The 18,122-nt window shown below is 36.3% G+C and overlaps 1 protein-coding gene across 8 annotated transcripts in view; it reads left to right on the top strand.

Annotated features, from left to right (window-relative positions):
• The first annotated feature begins 207 nt into the window (after positions 1–207).
• Positions 208–18,122, top strand: part of LOC112327167 (ABC transporter B family member 25) — a 64,859-nt gene continuing 46,944 nt past the window's right edge. Inside the window, exons 1-17 of one of the 8 annotated variants that reach the window (XM_052447582.1) lie at positions 217–442; positions 809–883; positions 973–1,008; positions 1,099–1,173; positions 1,291–1,415; positions 1,656–1,755; positions 1,848–2,019; positions 2,114–2,232; positions 2,873–2,983; positions 3,090–3,234; positions 3,333–3,465; positions 3,950–4,025; positions 4,118–4,183; positions 4,358–4,465; positions 4,640–4,768; positions 4,854–5,051; positions 5,176–5,598. In XM_052447582.1, coding sequence (XP_052303542.1) covers positions 374–442; positions 809–883; positions 973–1,008; positions 1,099–1,173; positions 1,291–1,415; positions 1,656–1,755; positions 1,848–2,019; positions 2,114–2,232; positions 2,873–2,983; positions 3,090–3,234; positions 3,333–3,465; positions 3,950–4,025; positions 4,118–4,183; positions 4,358–4,465; positions 4,640–4,768; positions 4,854–5,051; positions 5,176–5,379 — 1,941 coding nt within the window. In that variant the 5' untranslated portion in view covers positions 217–373 and the 3' untranslated portion in view covers positions 5,380–5,598. Of the gene's footprint in view, positions 443–808; positions 884–972; positions 1,009–1,098; positions 1,174–1,290; positions 1,416–1,655; positions 1,756–1,847; positions 2,020–2,113; positions 2,233–2,872; positions 2,984–3,089; positions 3,235–3,332; positions 3,466–3,949; positions 4,026–4,117; positions 4,184–4,357; positions 4,466–4,639; positions 4,769–4,853; positions 5,052–5,175; positions 5,599–18,122 lie in introns of those variants that run through there. The other 7 variants (XM_052447586.1, XM_052447587.1, XM_052447584.1 and 4 more) reach the window with 7 other exon arrangements.

Raw genomic sequence — 18,122 nt, 5'->3', positions numbered from 1 at the left:
AAGCTGCTTTTAGCGTTCCACGTTTTCTTTTTGAGAAAACAAAACAAAAAAAAAACAAAAGATTTTTTACCTACGTTTCATTTCTTCCTAGACTTGCCATTTTGATAAAACAAAAGATAAAAAATTAAATTTTTTTAAAAACATTTTTAAAATACAAAAATAAATGCTTAATGCATATAAGATTACGACAGCAAATCCAAACACATTCCCGAGTTTACTTTATAAGAAAGACCAAGACCTTTCCTTAAGAACTTGTCCCATAAACCCAACTCATCCTAGTCCTGGCTGATGCTAAGAAATTATACTGATTGCAGAAGAGCCTCTTTTTTTTGTATCATATCATACATATATAACAGTCTTTGACTCACCCTTGATGGACAGGTTAGGAGGAGTGAATGGTGGTGGTGGTGGTGGTGAAAGAACACCTCTTCTTGGTCAAGGAGTAGGCTTCCTTTATTTTGTGTTTTCTTTTTGTATGCAATCTTCAGCAAACGGAGTACATGATACCATTTCTGTTCATTGTAGTTCTACTTATAATGTTCAAGAATTGACTTCGCTTTGAACCTTTCTATACTTAAATTCATCTTGATCATGTTTCCATCTATATAATCTAACAAAAACTGTATCTGGGTCAATTTCTTCTGCTTAACAACAAGTGTTTGTTATTTTTGGTTTCAGTTTTCATCACTTGCCCTCTTTAGCTGTTTGTTTCCAAGAAATTGTTCAGAATTTAAATATTTCCATAGCTTACTCGCATTTCGTAGCTATGTTTTTTTTTTCCTTGAATTCTTATACTTTATAATTGAAGGGAGGAAGAAAGGGGAATAATAATGCATCTGAAAACAATCAGTTCCCAGACCTTGAGCATGGAGATGCAGTGCCAGTAAGTGCATTTCCTGTTAGCTTCTTTGAATTCATGCCCTAGTGGTTGATTGCTAACAAAGCTTCCAACTCTATTTATGAAATCTTCAGGCTGCAAATGTGGGATTTGGTCGAGTATTTTCACTTGTAAGTGCTAACGTGGTGTTTCTGGCTGGAAGAATAATATTATGGCTATACAAATGTTGTTGATCTTGATAAGCTTGTCTTGTCATATAGGCAAAGCCTGATGCAGGAAAGCTGATAATCGCTACGCTAGCTCTCCTGATTGCATCCACATCAAATATACTGATTGTGCGTATCTTTAATTTGCGATTCTAGATTCTTTATTGAGTTCACAATGAATTTCTCTGATATTCAGGCGTTAGTGTTTGTTGGGTTATGATAACCTTTTGGTTGTTATTTCTGCAGCCTAAATTTGGTGGGAAGATAATAGATATTGTGTCAGGAGATATAGAAACACCTGAACAGAAAGCTGAAGGTTTACGTGCTGTCAACAGCACCATACTAGAAATCTTTCTCGTTGTCATAGTCGGGTATGCCTGGTGGTGTTATCCTTGGCTTTTTTATTCTTCTGCTTTATAATAGTAAAAGGCTTTCCTCATCCGGTTGCTTCCTAGATATACAACCTGCTTAATTCTGCTTCCTTGTCATATTCCACAACAAAACATATTGTATGATAGACAGATATTATCTTAATGCATTGGTGGTCTGGCTCTAATTGTTTCATCTGTTAAGTGATAAATTAAATCTTAATCGACTGTTTCTTCATCCAGTTCGGTATGCGCAGCACTCAGAGCATGGTTGTTTTCTTCCACTAGTGAAAGGGTTGTTGCTCGGTTGAGAAAGAATTTATTTAATCACCTTATTAACCAGGTAAAAGATTACTACGCTAGGAGTTCTTTACAGTGTTCTCTCTAACTCACCATGCTCTACTGGCTACAATTAATGGTTGGGGAATTTTGCAGGAGATAGCCTTCTTTGATGTGACTAGAACAGGAGAGCTACTGAGCAGGTTATCTGAAGATACACAGATCATAAAAAATGCTGCAACCTCAAATCTTTCTGAGGCCCTAAGAAATGTATCAACTGCACTTATTGGTCTTGGCTTCATGCTTGCGACATCGTGGAAGTTAACTTGTAAGCATTTAATTATTGGACTGGTAGTATGCGAATGTCACTTTTCAAGAGTCCATGGTGCTCATCACGGGCTTTTTTATTCATTTACTCTTAGTGTTGGCTTTGGTGGTTGTGCCGGCTATTTCTGTTGCCGTGAATCAATTTGGCCGCTTCCTTCGTGAAATTTCTCACAAGACTCAAGCTGCAGCTGCTGCTGCTGCTTCAATTGCTGAGGTATATTTTTTTCAATTAAAATTGTGATTTTCACCTGTTGAACATAGAAAATTGATGAGGGATTACGTAATCCATTGATCAATATTTCTTCAAGCGATAGTCTGGATTTTCATAAGATTTAAGAATTGCTAAATGATGAGTGAGATGGTATGAACATGGTGATATATAGTCTTTTTCACTGCTGAAGTACCTTTTCTTATAATTGTTTTTCATTAGTGGCACCTACATGTGTAAGTACTCTGCAAATCTGATACTGTGATCCCGATGGAATGCCCTGCAATGACCAGTTAAATGCTTTTCCCTGCGAATGCTGAACATGTAAATTGATGTAAAATTAAGCTAAAAGGTCATTCATAGTAGGAGTAAATGCTAAGATCTTGAAGGAAGATTAGGTCACATAAATGATATATAGGAAAGTTTTCATTTGTTCTTTTTCCTTTTTGGTGTGAAAATTTATTATGATTACAATGCAAAGGGCCTCTTTGCATATTACTTCACTGAAATGCTACTAGAAACTGTCTACTATGAAATCTTGAGCAAGGATGATATCCTCTCAATATGTGGTTTTTGTGCTATAAGTTACATATTATATTTGGCATCCTGTTGGAAAACACATGTGAACTGTATCATTGGTGCTTAGGAATCTTTCGGCGCTATACGAACAGTCAGATCTTTTGCACAAGAAGGTTATGAGAGTTCACGCTATTCTGAGAAAGTTGATGAGACATTGAAGCTTGGACTTAAGCAAGCTGTAAGCTCCTTTGTCTTGTTTGATCTACTCTTCAAACTCACCTGAGCATACACTCTACACACCCCTGCTTACATGGATCTTCTGATCTACCTGCTTACTGGTACAGAAACTGGTTGGGCTCTTCTTTGGAGGTCTCAATGCAGCATCAACCCTCTCAGTGATCATAGTAGTGATATATGGAGCTAACTTGACAATCACAGGATCTATGACCACTGGTGCTCTTACATCCTTCATTCTCTACAGCCTCACAGGTAATTATTACCTAATTTAGGCAATTGGTTTTGATGGTTTCACATTATCAATATCGAAATCTCTGAGCTCCAGTTTAATGGTATAATTTTACTTGCAGTTGGTGGCTCTATATCCGGCTTGTCAGGATTATACACCGTAGCAATGAAAGCTGCGGGAGCCAGCAGGAGGGTTTTCCAGCTTCTAGATCGTGTTTCTTCCATGCCCAAGTCAGGAAATAAGTGTCCTTTAAGGTTAGTCGTGAGATTCTCGTTCCTCTGATATGCCTGTGAATAATTCCATGAGTTAACCATGCTTGTTAACAATTGAGAATAAGATATAAAATAGGTGATATTGGTGTACAAATATGCTGAATAGCAATCCTGTTTTGAGAGTGTCAATCAGGCCATTACCTATCTGTGGAGTCTGGACTAAGAATTATTTTGCCCATCCATCATTCTTGCTTTTTGGGAAGCAATTGAATATGAAATTATGAATTTCAGGAATTACCATGAAATTACTTAATCATCATCTAATCAAGTATATTCTTTCTAACTCTTTATTCCGGATCATGGCTATAGTTTCTCAATCAAGATTCTCCTCATCTTGCTTGTTTGTGTGAAAAGAAAACAAATATCACGTGAAAAAAACAAAGATTATAAAATCCATGCATGTTAATTTTGACTTGAAAACGAGAAGGAATTTCTCAAGTGATAATTCGTTTTCCTTCTATTCTAGTGAACAAGTTGGTGATGTGGAATTAGATGATGTCTGGTTTGCCTATCCATCCCGTCCAAACCATATGGTTCTCCAGGTAAATTAGCTTCCCTTAACTACCTCTCAGATGTTACTATGTGTTCATGCCATATCTTGATGATAGAACTGCATACGTTCTTTCAATTACAGGGAATAACATTGAAACTGCAGCCTGGCTCAAAAGTTGCTCTTGTTGGCCCGAGTGGTGGAGGAAAAGTACCATTCCTTTCCTTTTTTTCCATTCTTTTAAGAAATAAACTGAGTTCTTATGCTGCTTCAGTATTTATACAGAAAATTCCAATTGGAGTGCTTATAGACTAAGTTTGAGGTTTGAAACATAAAGTTGAACGTCACATGCCTCTTATGCTTATATTATTTTGCTTGTTGCAGACCACAATAGCAAACTTGATTGAAAGGTTTTATGACCCAATCAAGGGAAAGGTTCTCTTAAATGGAGTTCCTCTAGTAGAAATATCACATGAACATCTACACAGGAAGGTACTTTTCATTTTCCCTTTTCATGTCAGTTAGGAAAAACAAAAAGTGATATATATTCTTTGTTTCTCCCTGACATGAGATGCTCATATAAATTTTAGATATGCTTGATTAGTTTTTTGTTTCATAACTTGGTTCTTTTATGGTCTAGAGATTTCCTATCCATAATAGACACAGCCCTTTATTGTATGTGTACAGATCAGTATAGTGAGCCAGGAGCCTGTTCTTTTCAACTGCTCTATAGAGCAGAATATAGCCTATGGGTGTGAGGGTAAAGTCAGCAGCATGGATATAGAAAACGCAGCGGTAAGTTTTCTACCTCTTCTAACTTGCCCCACAATTCCTCTAACTTTAACTTTCAGCTTTAACTAACGTAACATCGATATTGCAGAAAATGGCCAATGCACATGATTTCATATCAAAATTCCCAGATAAATATCAAACTTTTGTAGGAGAACGTGGGCTAAGACTTTCAGGTGGTCAGAAACAGAGGGTAGCAATTGCTAGAGCCATACTGATGAACCCAAGGATCCTCCTCCTTGATGAAGCGACTAGTGCTTTGGATGCTGAAAGTGAATATCTAGTGCAGGTCAATTTGCATGACAACCTAAACAGTCTTCGTTTTAGATTCTTAGATTTTTTTTCAAAATCTTGATACCATTTATTTCTCACATAATTGTTTTACAAGTTATCTCATGGTGGAAATTTTGCAGGATGCCATGGATTCTCTAATGAAGGGAAGGACTGTTCTAGTTATAGCCCACAGGTTATCAACTGTCCAAAGTGCGGACATTGTGGCAGTTGTTTCTGATGGTCAGATAGTGGAGAGGGGCACTCATGAAGAGCTCCTTAGCAAGGATGGGGTCTACACTGCACTAGTGAAGAGACAACTACAAGGACCCAAAACAGAAGTGTAGTTCGAAACCCTAAAATATGAACCATTAACGTGGTGGTGAAAGTGAACCTACGAAGCTCTATGGTTAATATATATCAGAAGAACATGTTAAATTATCAAATTGAATCAAAATGAGGATATCTTATGATCAAGTCCTTATCGTTTCAGATGCTATTGAGTAGGGAAAACTAAGAGGAGCTGATTTGCCAAGATAATCCATGGTTGACATTTCATTTTTGCCTATTCGGTCATTGGGATTAACATACTGACTCATCAAAATTATTAGAGAAAATCATATGTCTTCTTCGTTTAACAGTGGACATCTTCGAATTGCTCTTCTACAGTAATCACAATCTTTATAGTTAATGCAAGACATCAACAAATATTGGTAGGCTCCCACAGTTGAGGTAATGACATAATGTCTCCATATTTGCAGAGAGAGCTCAAAACCAAGCCATGCAGATCCCCAGCTATTTCAAAAACTGTAGAGCAATGAAACTTGAACCTGCTTGAGAATTGAGACTATATGGGTAAAAAATGGGCTCGTTTCCATGCCATAATCCCATTTCCTAAAATTTACCTTGTAGCTGTTGTACTTCACTTACAATAGTGATCATTGCGTGCTATGTTGAGATGTCAAATTCCTAATAATCACAAACTATAATTATTAAAAATCAAAACTAAACTTCGGTTATTCAATCAGTTTTGATTGAGTCGAGGAAATCTCTCTCAGATCTTCAGTTACACAATCAGAGAAGAAAATCTCTCTAATATCTTATGACCAAGTCCTTATCGTTTCCTATAATATTGAGTAGGGAAAACTGAGAGGAGTTGATTTGCCAAGATAATTCATGGCTGACATTTCACTTTTGCCTATTCGGGCATTTGGAATAGCATACTGACTCATCAAAATTATTAGAGAAAATCATGTGTCCTCGTCTAACAGTGGACATCTTCGAATTGCTTTTCTACAGTAATCAGTCTGTATGGTTAATACAAGACATCAACAAATGTTAGGCTCCCACAGTTGAGGTATTGACATTATGTTCCCATATTTGCAGAGTGAAAGCTCAAAACCAAGCCATGCAGATCCGCATCTCTTTCAAAAAAAGTAGAGCAATGAAACTTGAACCTGCTTGAGAATTGAGACTGTATAGGTAAAAAACGGGCTAGTTTTCACGCCACAATCCCATTTCTTGAAATTTACCTTGTTGTAGCTGTGTACTTCACTAACAATAGTGATCATTCCATGCTATGTTGAGATGTCAAATTCCTAATAATCCAAACCTGAATATGAAGCTTCGTAGTATTATAAAATGTATATATACAAAATATTATAGCCACTATTCTAGTATTGTAATATGTATCTTTACTATTTTATATTGCTTTATATATATAAATGGAAAAGGATTGGCTAACTAATAGGTTAATTCTTTTATTTCTTCCACTACAACATTTAATAGTTTTACCGACAGAATTTTTCCATCGGCGTAAGACTCACACTCCATTGGTAAAAATTTTACGAACGACTTCCCTGACGGACAAAGTCCGTCGGCATATAGATCGTTGGTAATTCCACTTTCTGTCGGTAAAAAAAAAAACATCGACGGTTGTGTAGACGAAAAAAGCGAGCCAAAAAAAATTCCCTCTGGAAATATACCGACGGAATAATTCCGTCTATATTTACAGCGGTAAATCACCGACGGAATTATGTCGTCGGTGATTGTGGCATACGCAGTAAATATTTTGCAACTCTCTATGAAATACTGACGGACAAGGACCGTCGATGTGGATGTCGGCGATAGTGGCATATGCAGTAAATATTTTTCAACTCTCTGTGAAATACCGACAGCCTGTGTCCGTCTGAGAATTCGTCGGTGGTAATTTAAAAATATTTTTTTAAAACAATTATTTAGAATAAATAATATAAAATTATATAGATTAATAGTAAAAAAAACCAATTAATCAAATAAAATTGTATTAAACATTAAAAATATAAAAATAATATTAAATAATATTCATCCAAATATTCATTACAAATTTAATGTGTTTCCAAAAAAATAATTAAACTAGAATAATGACGGAGCTGGAGGAAAAGGAGGAGGCTGGTCTTTCCCGGGACCATACGGCCAAAAAGGGGGCACACATGTATCACCCATATGTGATCTCATCTCCATGACCATTTGACGAAGTGTTCATAATCCGCCGATAGTCGCTCGTATTTTTTGGTGATATGAGTCGTGTGTTGCTGCAAGGCCATGAACTCCTTAGATTGGGTGCTCGATACTGATTAGGAGCTCCCAACAGTTGAGACACTACGAGCCTCCCGCAAGTTCTCGATTGTAGTGTTGGAGAGCCCGTACACCTGATTTTTATCGAGTCTACCAAACAATCCTACCTCCATCCACAAATCCAGATCGAAATCTGGATGGGTCGTAAGATCGTCCTCATATCTCTCCCTCAACCGGCTATTATATGTCTCTTAAAAATTAGAAAAAGAAATCATCATATTCAATTCAAGAAAACAATAACTTACGAAATAAAATGGTTGAACGAACATACCACGAAGTGTTGAGCACGGTTGTCAACGAACTGTTGCACCTTCTTTTGGCGGTCTTAACTCTGCACGTGCGTCTCTACAAACAGCTCCATTGGGCTTGGCTCACGTTCAAGAGACGTAGCCTGTAAGAAAAAAAATGAAAATGCTTAAATATATTTATAAATAAAAACAAATTAATTAACGATATATTTCATTTAAATTATTCTTACCATCTGCTTCGTATGTGCACTAAACGGAACGGAGCCGCTCGTGTGCGTGGTCACCGAAAAAGAATTTGCCAGTTCTGGTTGTCGGCACTAGACTCTGAGCGTCGTGTGAACCGCTCAGACCTCACATGCTCAATATATTGCGGCCATATATCCCCCGGGATGTATGGCGATTTGAAATCCCTTCAAACCGCCACGTCATTCCAACCTTGAAGACTGTTATCTCTCGCGTATTTTTTGTGTTTCATACCAAAAATCACGTAATCTACTTCCATAGTGAAAAATTAGATTTTAAAAAATAAAATTATAAAACAAAATATTATATTGTTTTCAATGCTACCTAGGTGCCGCGTGATTCTCCCACACCCTCCTTGCAACATTGTCATGTGCGCTATCCCACTCGAATTTGTGTTGTGTATAAATAATTTATTTAAAATAAAAATAGTATGGGATATAAAATTATAAAAATAATTTATTAAAAATAAGCTGGAAATTAGAAGTTAACACCTATCTGAAATCTTCGAAACCATACATCAATATAAGGTCTCCAATCAGGATGTTTGGAAACCTGACTCCATTGAAATAATAGAATCTCCATCGACGATTTAAACGTCGATGTTATTACTCGGGCGACCTTAATGTTTGTGAACCTGAAAATAAATAAAATATTAATTAGTTGTTCATAAAATATGTTATAAGTAACAAAAACTAAAACCAAAACAAACTTACAGTGAAAAGTCGTCCTTCCAATATGCCTGGTACCTGCAGGTGAATTGACCCCGCTGTGAAGGCACACCGCCTCTGCACTGTGAAACCGCGCTGAAAGAGGCAGCATCATGAGTCGGCTCAGGTGCCTCTTCTTGATCAGCACCTAAGGATAAGTCATCTTCGCTGCTAGAAGAACTAGCTGCAACCATCTGCTCACGACGTGTTGTTGATTTCATTCTACGCATCTAAATAAATTTATACGAATAATTACATAATTAAATTTGATTTTTTTCAAAAAAATCGATAGCAACTCCCCTATACTGGAGACAACCTAAAGTTTTCAAACCTGCAAATATTGACAATAGCCACAAACCAATTGACTCCATTGAAAAATCTTATATATAACCTAACATCTACACAAATTTAATAATAAAATAAAGAAAAAAAGTAACATTTAATTTAATATATTCAACTAACATCTATAGAAATTCATCAATAACAATTAAAATTAATGGAAATAATCAAGTAAAATTGATATAAAATAATTAAATTTAATATTATATTTTCAATTACTATTTATAAGGTAAATTCAACAATAACAATTAAAATTCAACAAAATTTTCAATTATTATGGCAATACAAACAATAAAATAGATTGAACAAATTAAAAAACAAAAATTATAGACTTTAGGAATGAAAAATGCTTACCTTAATAGTGTGTTTATTTCAAGACTTTATTTACATTATAAGAATATACCAAAACAAAAAACACAACAAAAATAACAATAACTAAAACAAAGAAAAAATAAAATCATTAAGCATATTAAATGAAAATATATACCTTTTAATTTGTTAAAAATAGAACTAGAGACTACAAGCAAACAACAAAAGTTTTAAAGCAAATGAAAGAAAAAAAACGAGATAGAGAACTCTGAAATGAAGGAGAGGAAAAATGAACTACATGGGCAGTCGCTGGGATTTATACTGCAATTTTACTGACGGCATCTCCGATGGACTATTTAAACAATATTATTTTTAATTATTCCGTCGATGAATTTTCAAACGTCTGTCAGTAAATTTTGAATTTCACACTAAAATTTTTAAACGACCCTCCATAATTTTCACAGTTCATCGGTATATACACGCGGTCAAAGAAGCATTAATACTCGTGCGTTGGAATTCCCATGGTCCATTGGTGAGTTCGTCGGTATTGGTCAACTGCACCGACAGAGAACTCTAATAGTTATGCCTCTTGTAACATACCGACGAATGTTATTCGTCTGTATGGACGTCGTTGATTATGGCAAATGCAGTAAATATTTTGCAACTCTCGATAAAACATCAACGAACGGTATCCATCTGTATGGATGTCAGTGATTGTGGCAAATGCAGTAAATATTTTTCATTTCTTTGTGAAATACCAACGGACTGTATCCGTCTGCTCGGATGTCAATGATTATGCACTGTGCATGACAAATTATGTTTGTATTGCCTATTTATCCTCCTGCAAACGCTTAAATTGCAAACTTCTCGTATAACACAGTAACAATAGTGAACAATTATAAAATAAATATTTCATGTTACAAAATATCATCCATAATATTACATTATAAAAAAATATTTTACACTTTCGTGTTGTGATAGTTAGTCAGAATTTTCTTCTTCTTCATCATCAATTGAATCGTCATCAACTCTATTGCGCTCTTCAATGTGGATATCATCATCATCTTCATCGACATTTGCTTGTCCGCTAGAGCTTAGAACAACATTCAACTCCTCTGCATCAATATCAACACGAAAATTCAAATTTTCTTTTAAGTCAATCAAAGGAGCAACTCGATATGTTTCAACCAACACACTAACTTGAAAGACTTCATCTCGCACACTTGTGTCTTCGTTCTCATCCTGAACAATCTCGACACGACCCCTGGGTTTCGTTTTTAAAATGGATAACCAATTAACTCTTGATTGGTCCTTTCTAAAGGAAGGGGTGTATGTGTAATAAACTTGTTGGCATTGGGTTGTGAAAACAAAGACATCATTTACGTTGTGGAGTCTAGCTTTTGAGTTGATTTCAACCAGACCATAGTGAGGATCCAATTTGATTTCTCTGTCAGTGGTGTCATACCAATAACATTTGAATAAAAACACTATATTCTATTCGTTATGATATTGTAATTCGATGACCTCTTCTAATTTACCATAGTAGTCAACTTCTAACTCATTACAACTCGATCCCTTAACACAAACACCATTGTTGTATGTCTTTCTTCCATGCTCGTATTTTTCAGTATGAAACATATATCCATTGACAAAACACCCGTTGTAACAATTAACTTTTCTTTCAGGACAAAAGCTTAGTAAAGACAATGAAATAGCAACACTCCTTTCCATTTGATAAACCTTGTATATCAAGTACAACAATAATCAATAAACGAGAATTTTATAATATTGACGTACAATAACTTTGCAAGAGATAATGAGTTTGTGATAGTACTTACATGTGTTCTGAACCACGTGGTAAATTGTTCATCTTGTAATTGAAAGATTTGGGATACGGTCAGCTATGAGTTATTGGACAGTAAATATTGTCGATGTTGTCTACAAGGTTGTTTCAAATTATATGAGTTTATGATATTACAATATATAAATAATACATTCTTAACAAAGTTTAAGTAGTACATATACTTACTAAATAAAAGTTCTCAGCTCATCATACTTAAATAGAACATAATTGTGTGCTTGTCTAAACTCTATTTCAGACAAATGTCTTTCCCTTACAGTATTTTTAGGTGTGGATCGTCCAAGATTGGAGAATATTGACAAGTTCCCACTGGAAGACAATTCACCACCATCATCATGTCGTGGAACGCGTTTGATTCTTGTTCTCAAATGAGGTTCGAAATAGTACGAGATAAATGTTGAGATCTCCTCAACAATATAGGCCACACATATCGAAGCCTCAACATGCGCCTTGTTCTTAACCTTTTTGTTAAGATTGAACAAGTACCTACATGGAATTAAATAAGTACCTGCATGGAATTAAACAAATATTTTCAATTAAGAAAAATGATGAAAATACTTTTAGTTATGAATTACATTGCAACTATAATATCTAACCTCTCGAATGAATACATCCATCTATACTGGACCGGTCCTCCAACTTTCGCCTTAAATGATAAATGCATGGGTAGATGCTCCATCGAGTCAAAAAATGATGGAGGAAATATCATCTCAAGTTTGCATATTGTCTTGATGATATTCATTTCAAGCCTCTCAATGTGATCGACATTCAACTTGTTGGAGCATATATCTCTAAAGAAATGACTGATCTCCGTGAGTGCATCTCATATCCCCTTCGACAACAAAACACAATAAGCTAATGGAATGAGTGTTTGCATAAACACATGGCAGTCATAACTCTTCATTCCATATAATCTACATCCCTCCATATTAACAAACCTTGATATGTTTGAGGCATGTCCATCGGGAAAACACAAACTCTTAAGCTATTTGTAAACTAGTAATTGTGCATTTTTCTCCAACAATAAGCTTTCTCTGGGTTTTGCGACCTGTGACCCAACAAAAACCAACTCTATATTTTACAGTTATAGAACAATGTTATATCCAATCTAACCTTAATGTTTTCCTTTGTCTTCCCTTTCACATCCATGATAGTGTTGAAAATGTTCTCAAATATATTCTTTTCTATGTGTATGACGTCAAGGTTATGGCGAAGGAGATTGGTCTTCCAATAAAAAAGCTCCCAAAAAATACTTCGCTTTGCCTAATTATGGGTCAAACCAAAACCAGGAAACTTCTGCTTACCTGATTGGAAACCAAATATAATGTCATCGTACTCTAATATAATATCATGCAATTCTTCACTTCTAAGACGCGGGAGTGCAACATCCTTGTCAACTTTACCAATAAATAAATCCTTTATGTTATTTCTGTACCTGTGATTCGTTGGCAAGAAATGACTGTGGCAGTAAAAAAAAGAAGCTTTACCTCCATTTGTTATCTTGAATGCCTTTTTGTTTTCCATGCAGTATGGACATGCTAGTTTTCCATGTGTGCTCCAACCTGAAATCATATCATAAGCTGGAAAATCATTGATAGTCCACAAAGCCGCCCTCATAACAAAATTTTATTTCCTTGATATATCATAAGTCAAAGCTCCGGAGGACCACAACTGCATCAACTCATCAATCAATGGTCGAAGATAAACATCTATATTTCAGCCGGGACTGCTCAGACCTGGTATGACCGTAGATAAAAATATAAACTCTGGCCTCATACACATCTTTGATGGCAAGTTATAAACCATAAGTATGACCGGCCAACAAGAATAAAGAGCAGCAAATGACCCGAATGGGTTGAATCCGTCTGTACACAACCCAAGACGCACGTTTCTTGATTCAGCTGAAAAATGAGTGTTTCCATGCTTTGTCGTCAGAAGGATGCACTATCACTCCATCAACCATATTATATGATTGGTGCCATATCATATGCTCAGGAGTCCTTGGTGACATGAATAACCTTTACAATATAGGTGTGATTGGGAAGTATCTAAGTTTTTTATATGCCACGAGAGTCTTTCCCATGCCAGTTTTGGGTTTGTAACGAGAATGCCCACATGTCATGCACTCGGTCAGCTTAACATTTTCAAAGTAGTAAATCTTGCAGAAGTTAGGGCACATGTCAATTTTCTGGTATTCTAAACCGAGGGGTTTCATCATGGACTTACCAGCATAGAAATTCTCTTTCAGCCTGTTCCCTTTAGGTAAAATGTTTCTCGCCCATTCAATAATTTTGTCATAACCGGCCTCACTTAACTCGTGATCTGACTTAATGGTGAATACTTGTGCTATGATCGATAATTTACTGTGGTTCGTGCAACCATCTCATAATGGTTCGTCATAATCTTTCAATAGATCAAAAAACTAGGTTGCATCTGCATTAGGTTCTTCTTCAATGATTGGACATTGACTGACATTACTTTGATTCATTCTCATTGCATCCCTAACCATATTCTTGTAAGGATTACTGTTGTCATTTACAACTCCATGCACATTGCTAGCACTAGAAGTTGACCCAACCACCCTTTCTACTATGCTCTTATTAGAAACAAATAGTTCTCCGTGTGCATACCAACATAAGTAATCCTATGAACCCTTTGGTTAAAAGATGCATCGTTACAACATCTGGATGCATATACTTTTTATTTTTACACTTCCTGTAAGGACATCTAATACCGCCTTCAGTAAAATTTCTTGGAATAGATGTTGCAAAATTAATAAAACCCTGAACCCCATTACAATAATCCATCCTCCGCAATCCTTGAGGTGAGTTTCGATACATCCATGAATGATCATCCATGACTTCTATCGAACCTCTATAAAATTATGATGACAATATGTATTAATTAACTATGTTAAGTAAATAAATTTGCAAAAATATCGGTTTGCCTCGACATTATCCAACAAACTAAAAAAAAACTTCTCTTAAATATTCATTATCAATTATCATTCATACTACAAGTTTGTTTGAGAAATAACAATAAAACTTGTACATACACCAACAAAATACATATACTAAAAAAACAATAAAAAATTAATAAAAGTCACATTTTAATGTTAAAATTTACTTACAAAAAATGACAAAATCTACAATAAATCAGAACACGAATGTTATGACCATAAAAGTAAAAGAAAGATGACTTGTGTTGAGAAGAAGGAGATATTTTTAGGGGGGGTTGTTTGCAGTTTGGGAGGGGAGAGTTGGGATGGGAAAGAAGAAGGAGAAATAGGGGGGAGGGGAGGGTCGACAGCTTGGTGATATATTAGCTTTTACCGATGGAATCCTTGATGGACACATTTTGTCAGTATATTCGTCGGTAATTCTAATGATGAATGGGTCACGTCACTGTACGGATATCCCGGTTTGAATCCCTCGGTAATTCCATCGATAAAATTGCCTGCAAAAATGTCCACATTATTGAACTGGCTTTTTTTTTTCAAAATTCTATATATTCCGTCTGTAATTCTATCGGTATATACTGGCAAAATGATGTTGTCGGTATATATCTATCGAATTACAGATGAAATATAAGTTGTCGGTAATTATGACTGCAATTTACCGACAGAATTATTTCGTCGATAATTTCGTTGGTTTTTGATGAATTTCTGGTAGTGTTCTCAACTTGGTATCAGAGCTTTCTACCATCATAGCTCCTCTCTTCCTCTCCCAAATGGACTTTGTTGTTGCTGCTGCTGTCGACTTCTCCCTCCACCAAATTGGCTTTGCAGCCCAGCCAACAGGCCACTCATATGCTGCTGCCAGTGGTGCCCTCCCACAGCAGCAACCTCCTTCACTTATAGCACAAAACAATGACTCTTATTCTCATGTTTCTGTCGTTCCTCTTCACATTATAGGGACATCAACTTCAACTATAGTTATTTTGTCCAACACTCAACAAATTGTTTCGTTGAAGCTTACAAACATAAATTATCTCTATTGACGAATGCAGATGAAGTCATACCTTCTTGGTTAGGGTGCTTTTCACTTTGCTGATGGCTTAGTGTCGTGTCCCTCCTCTTATATTTCTAACAGTTATGTTGATTCCTCTTCGATAATCAACCTCTTTTCTCTTCATTGGAAGCAACAAAATCAACTTCTTTTAAGCGCATTACTCTCCTCTCTCTTTATAGATGTGTTGCACCTTATGGTCGATTGTCATACCTCGCACTGTGTTTGGCACGCTCTTGAAAAAGCTCTCGTGTCTCTGTCTAATTCTTGCATTATACACTTCATGTGTCCTTTCAAAATCTTCGACAAGGTGATGTTTCGGTTACTATGTATATGCAGCAAGCAAAAATGTTATTTGATGAATTAGTTGTTGTTGGTTAGCCTATCTCTTTTGAAGGCTTCAATCTCTATATGTTTCATGGTCTTTGTGGTGAGTTTAAAGACTTAGTAACCAACCTCGTGACCAAGGCAGAATCGCTGTCATATGCCGACCTTCATAGTCATCTCCTTACCCATGAATTTCTACACAAGACCTCCCTTCAATCCATGGATACTAGTTCACCTCTGCTGCCTCAGTCACCGTTATTGCTAATAATGCCTTCCGCTCACCTTGCCAAATCTCAGCACAACCCCAATTTTAGTTGTAACAGGGGTCATTCTCGTGGCGATTAGCATCCCAACAGCAACCACCAAAACAAGTGTGACTACCTTGGCTTCCATTCCTCTACTCTTGTTGACTGGAGGCAGAGCAACTATCAGCAGAACAGGCACTCCTCTGAGTCTGGACAGTGGTCCTCTCACTAGTTTTTTAAGTAGAATGTCAAGTGTCAATTGTGCTTCACCTTCAACCACACAGCTCTATATTGTGCACAGCTTCGGGGCAGTGGTCAGCAGCCCTCTACCCACCTTACTGTTGGTAATGTTTCTGACAACACTTGGTTCTCGGACAAAGGCACGAACCAACACGTTACACCTAATATTGCAACTCTAACCGATTATGCATCCTATCTTGGTAATGATCATTTGCATGTTGGTGACGATAAGGGTCTTGCCATATCCTATATTGGACATTCCACATTACATTCCCCAAAATGTATTTTTAAATTATCTAATGTTCTTCATGTGCCTCATATTACCAAACCACTGCTTTTTATTGATAAATTTTATCATGATAATAATGTTTATTTTGAATTTCATGTATCTGTGTTTTATATAAAGGATATCATCACCAAGAAAGTGCTCCTTTCTGGTCAGAGTAATGATGGTCTTTATGTTTTGTCTGAGTCTTCTGCCACGTCCATTCCTCAAACTTATTGGTCTCTTTGCGTCTCTGCAACTGCTGATCTGTGACATCGTCGATTGGGTCATCCTACTTCATGCATTTTAAATTTGTTAGTTTCTAAAAATAAAATAGTTTGTACTTCTAGACACTCTCTTGCTCAATGTCAAGCTTGTCCGCTAGGCACGTCGTCTCGTCTGTTATTGAGACCTAGGGGTCACAAAACTACTGCCCCACTTGATTTAATATTTAGTGATATTTGGGGCCTTGCTACTATGTTTTTTTTATGGTTTTCATTACTTTATTATCTTTATCGATGCGCATACCAAACATATATGGTTTTATCCTATTGTTGTAAAATCATATGTGTTTTTTACATTTTATCGCTTTCAAACAATTGTTGAGCGCTAGTTTTCATGTAAAATTAAATTTGTTCCAACTGATTGAGGTGATGAATATCTAAGTTAAACTGGTTCTCTCAAACTATTGGTATTCATCACAAGTTAATTTGTCCTCATACCCATGAACAAAATGGCACAATTGAGCATCATCATCAGCACATTGTCGAAACCGGTCTTACCCTCCTAGGACAATGTAGTGCTCCATTAAGATTTTAGAACTATGCATTTGAATTATTAGTATATCTCCTTAATCACATGCCTACTCTTGTCCTCCAAAATAAATCTTTGTTTGAGTGTCTGTTTCATCATACTCCTTAAGCACATTGTTTTCCTTTTTTGCATCCATATCATGCTCCTAAATTAGATTTTAGTTCATCTCCATGTGTGTTCTTAGGATATAGTTCCTTTCATCTTGGTTATCGTTGTCTTAATTTAACGACTCAATGTATTTATGTCTCTCGTCATATTTGTTTTCATGAAGATGTGTTTTCTTTTACAAATTCTGAACAGATAGCATAACAACCATTCACCTCCTCCCAACATACACACCTCCCCACCTTGAATCCTTCCCTAAATTTTCACCCTACTGCCCCACTAATTCACCAAACCAGTAGCTCTAACAGGCCACATGTCGCACTCATTCCACTCTATTACTCGCCCACATGTCTGCCATCATCTTATCGCCACCCAGCCCTGCCCCTCTATCATTATCTGCTTGTTTTTATAATGATCATTGTGTAGGAACAAGTTCTCCTCCTTTAGAGTTGCATGCTTCCAATTCTGCTACTACAGAGAAGCCTGAATTTTCCGCAGGTTCTCCACTCTCTGTTGTTGTGCAATTTGGTCCTTCAATAGACTCTCTTGCTAATCTGCAACTCTGTGTTGATCTCTTCTTATATCCTCTCCAACAGCTTATGGGTTCAAGTTCTTCTCCCCCTCGACCTACCGTTCGTCAACATCTCATGGTCCTCCGTCCTCAGCTGCCGAAAATCACCTTGCTCACAACATTTGCAACTACCTCTGTTGTTTTAATTTGTCGAGTAGTGTCTCCTCTTACCTATAAACCCATTGCTTTTTCTG

This window comes from Populus trichocarpa, chromosome 15, assembly GCF_000002775.5.
Source record: "Populus trichocarpa isolate Nisqually-1 chromosome 15, P.trichocarpa_v4.1, whole genome shotgun sequence".
Lineage (NCBI taxonomy): Eukaryota > Viridiplantae > Streptophyta > Magnoliopsida > Malpighiales > Salicaceae > Populus > Populus trichocarpa.
The sequence above is the reverse complement of the archived record's forward strand: the minus strand, read 5'-3'. Positions and strand labels throughout refer to the sequence as shown.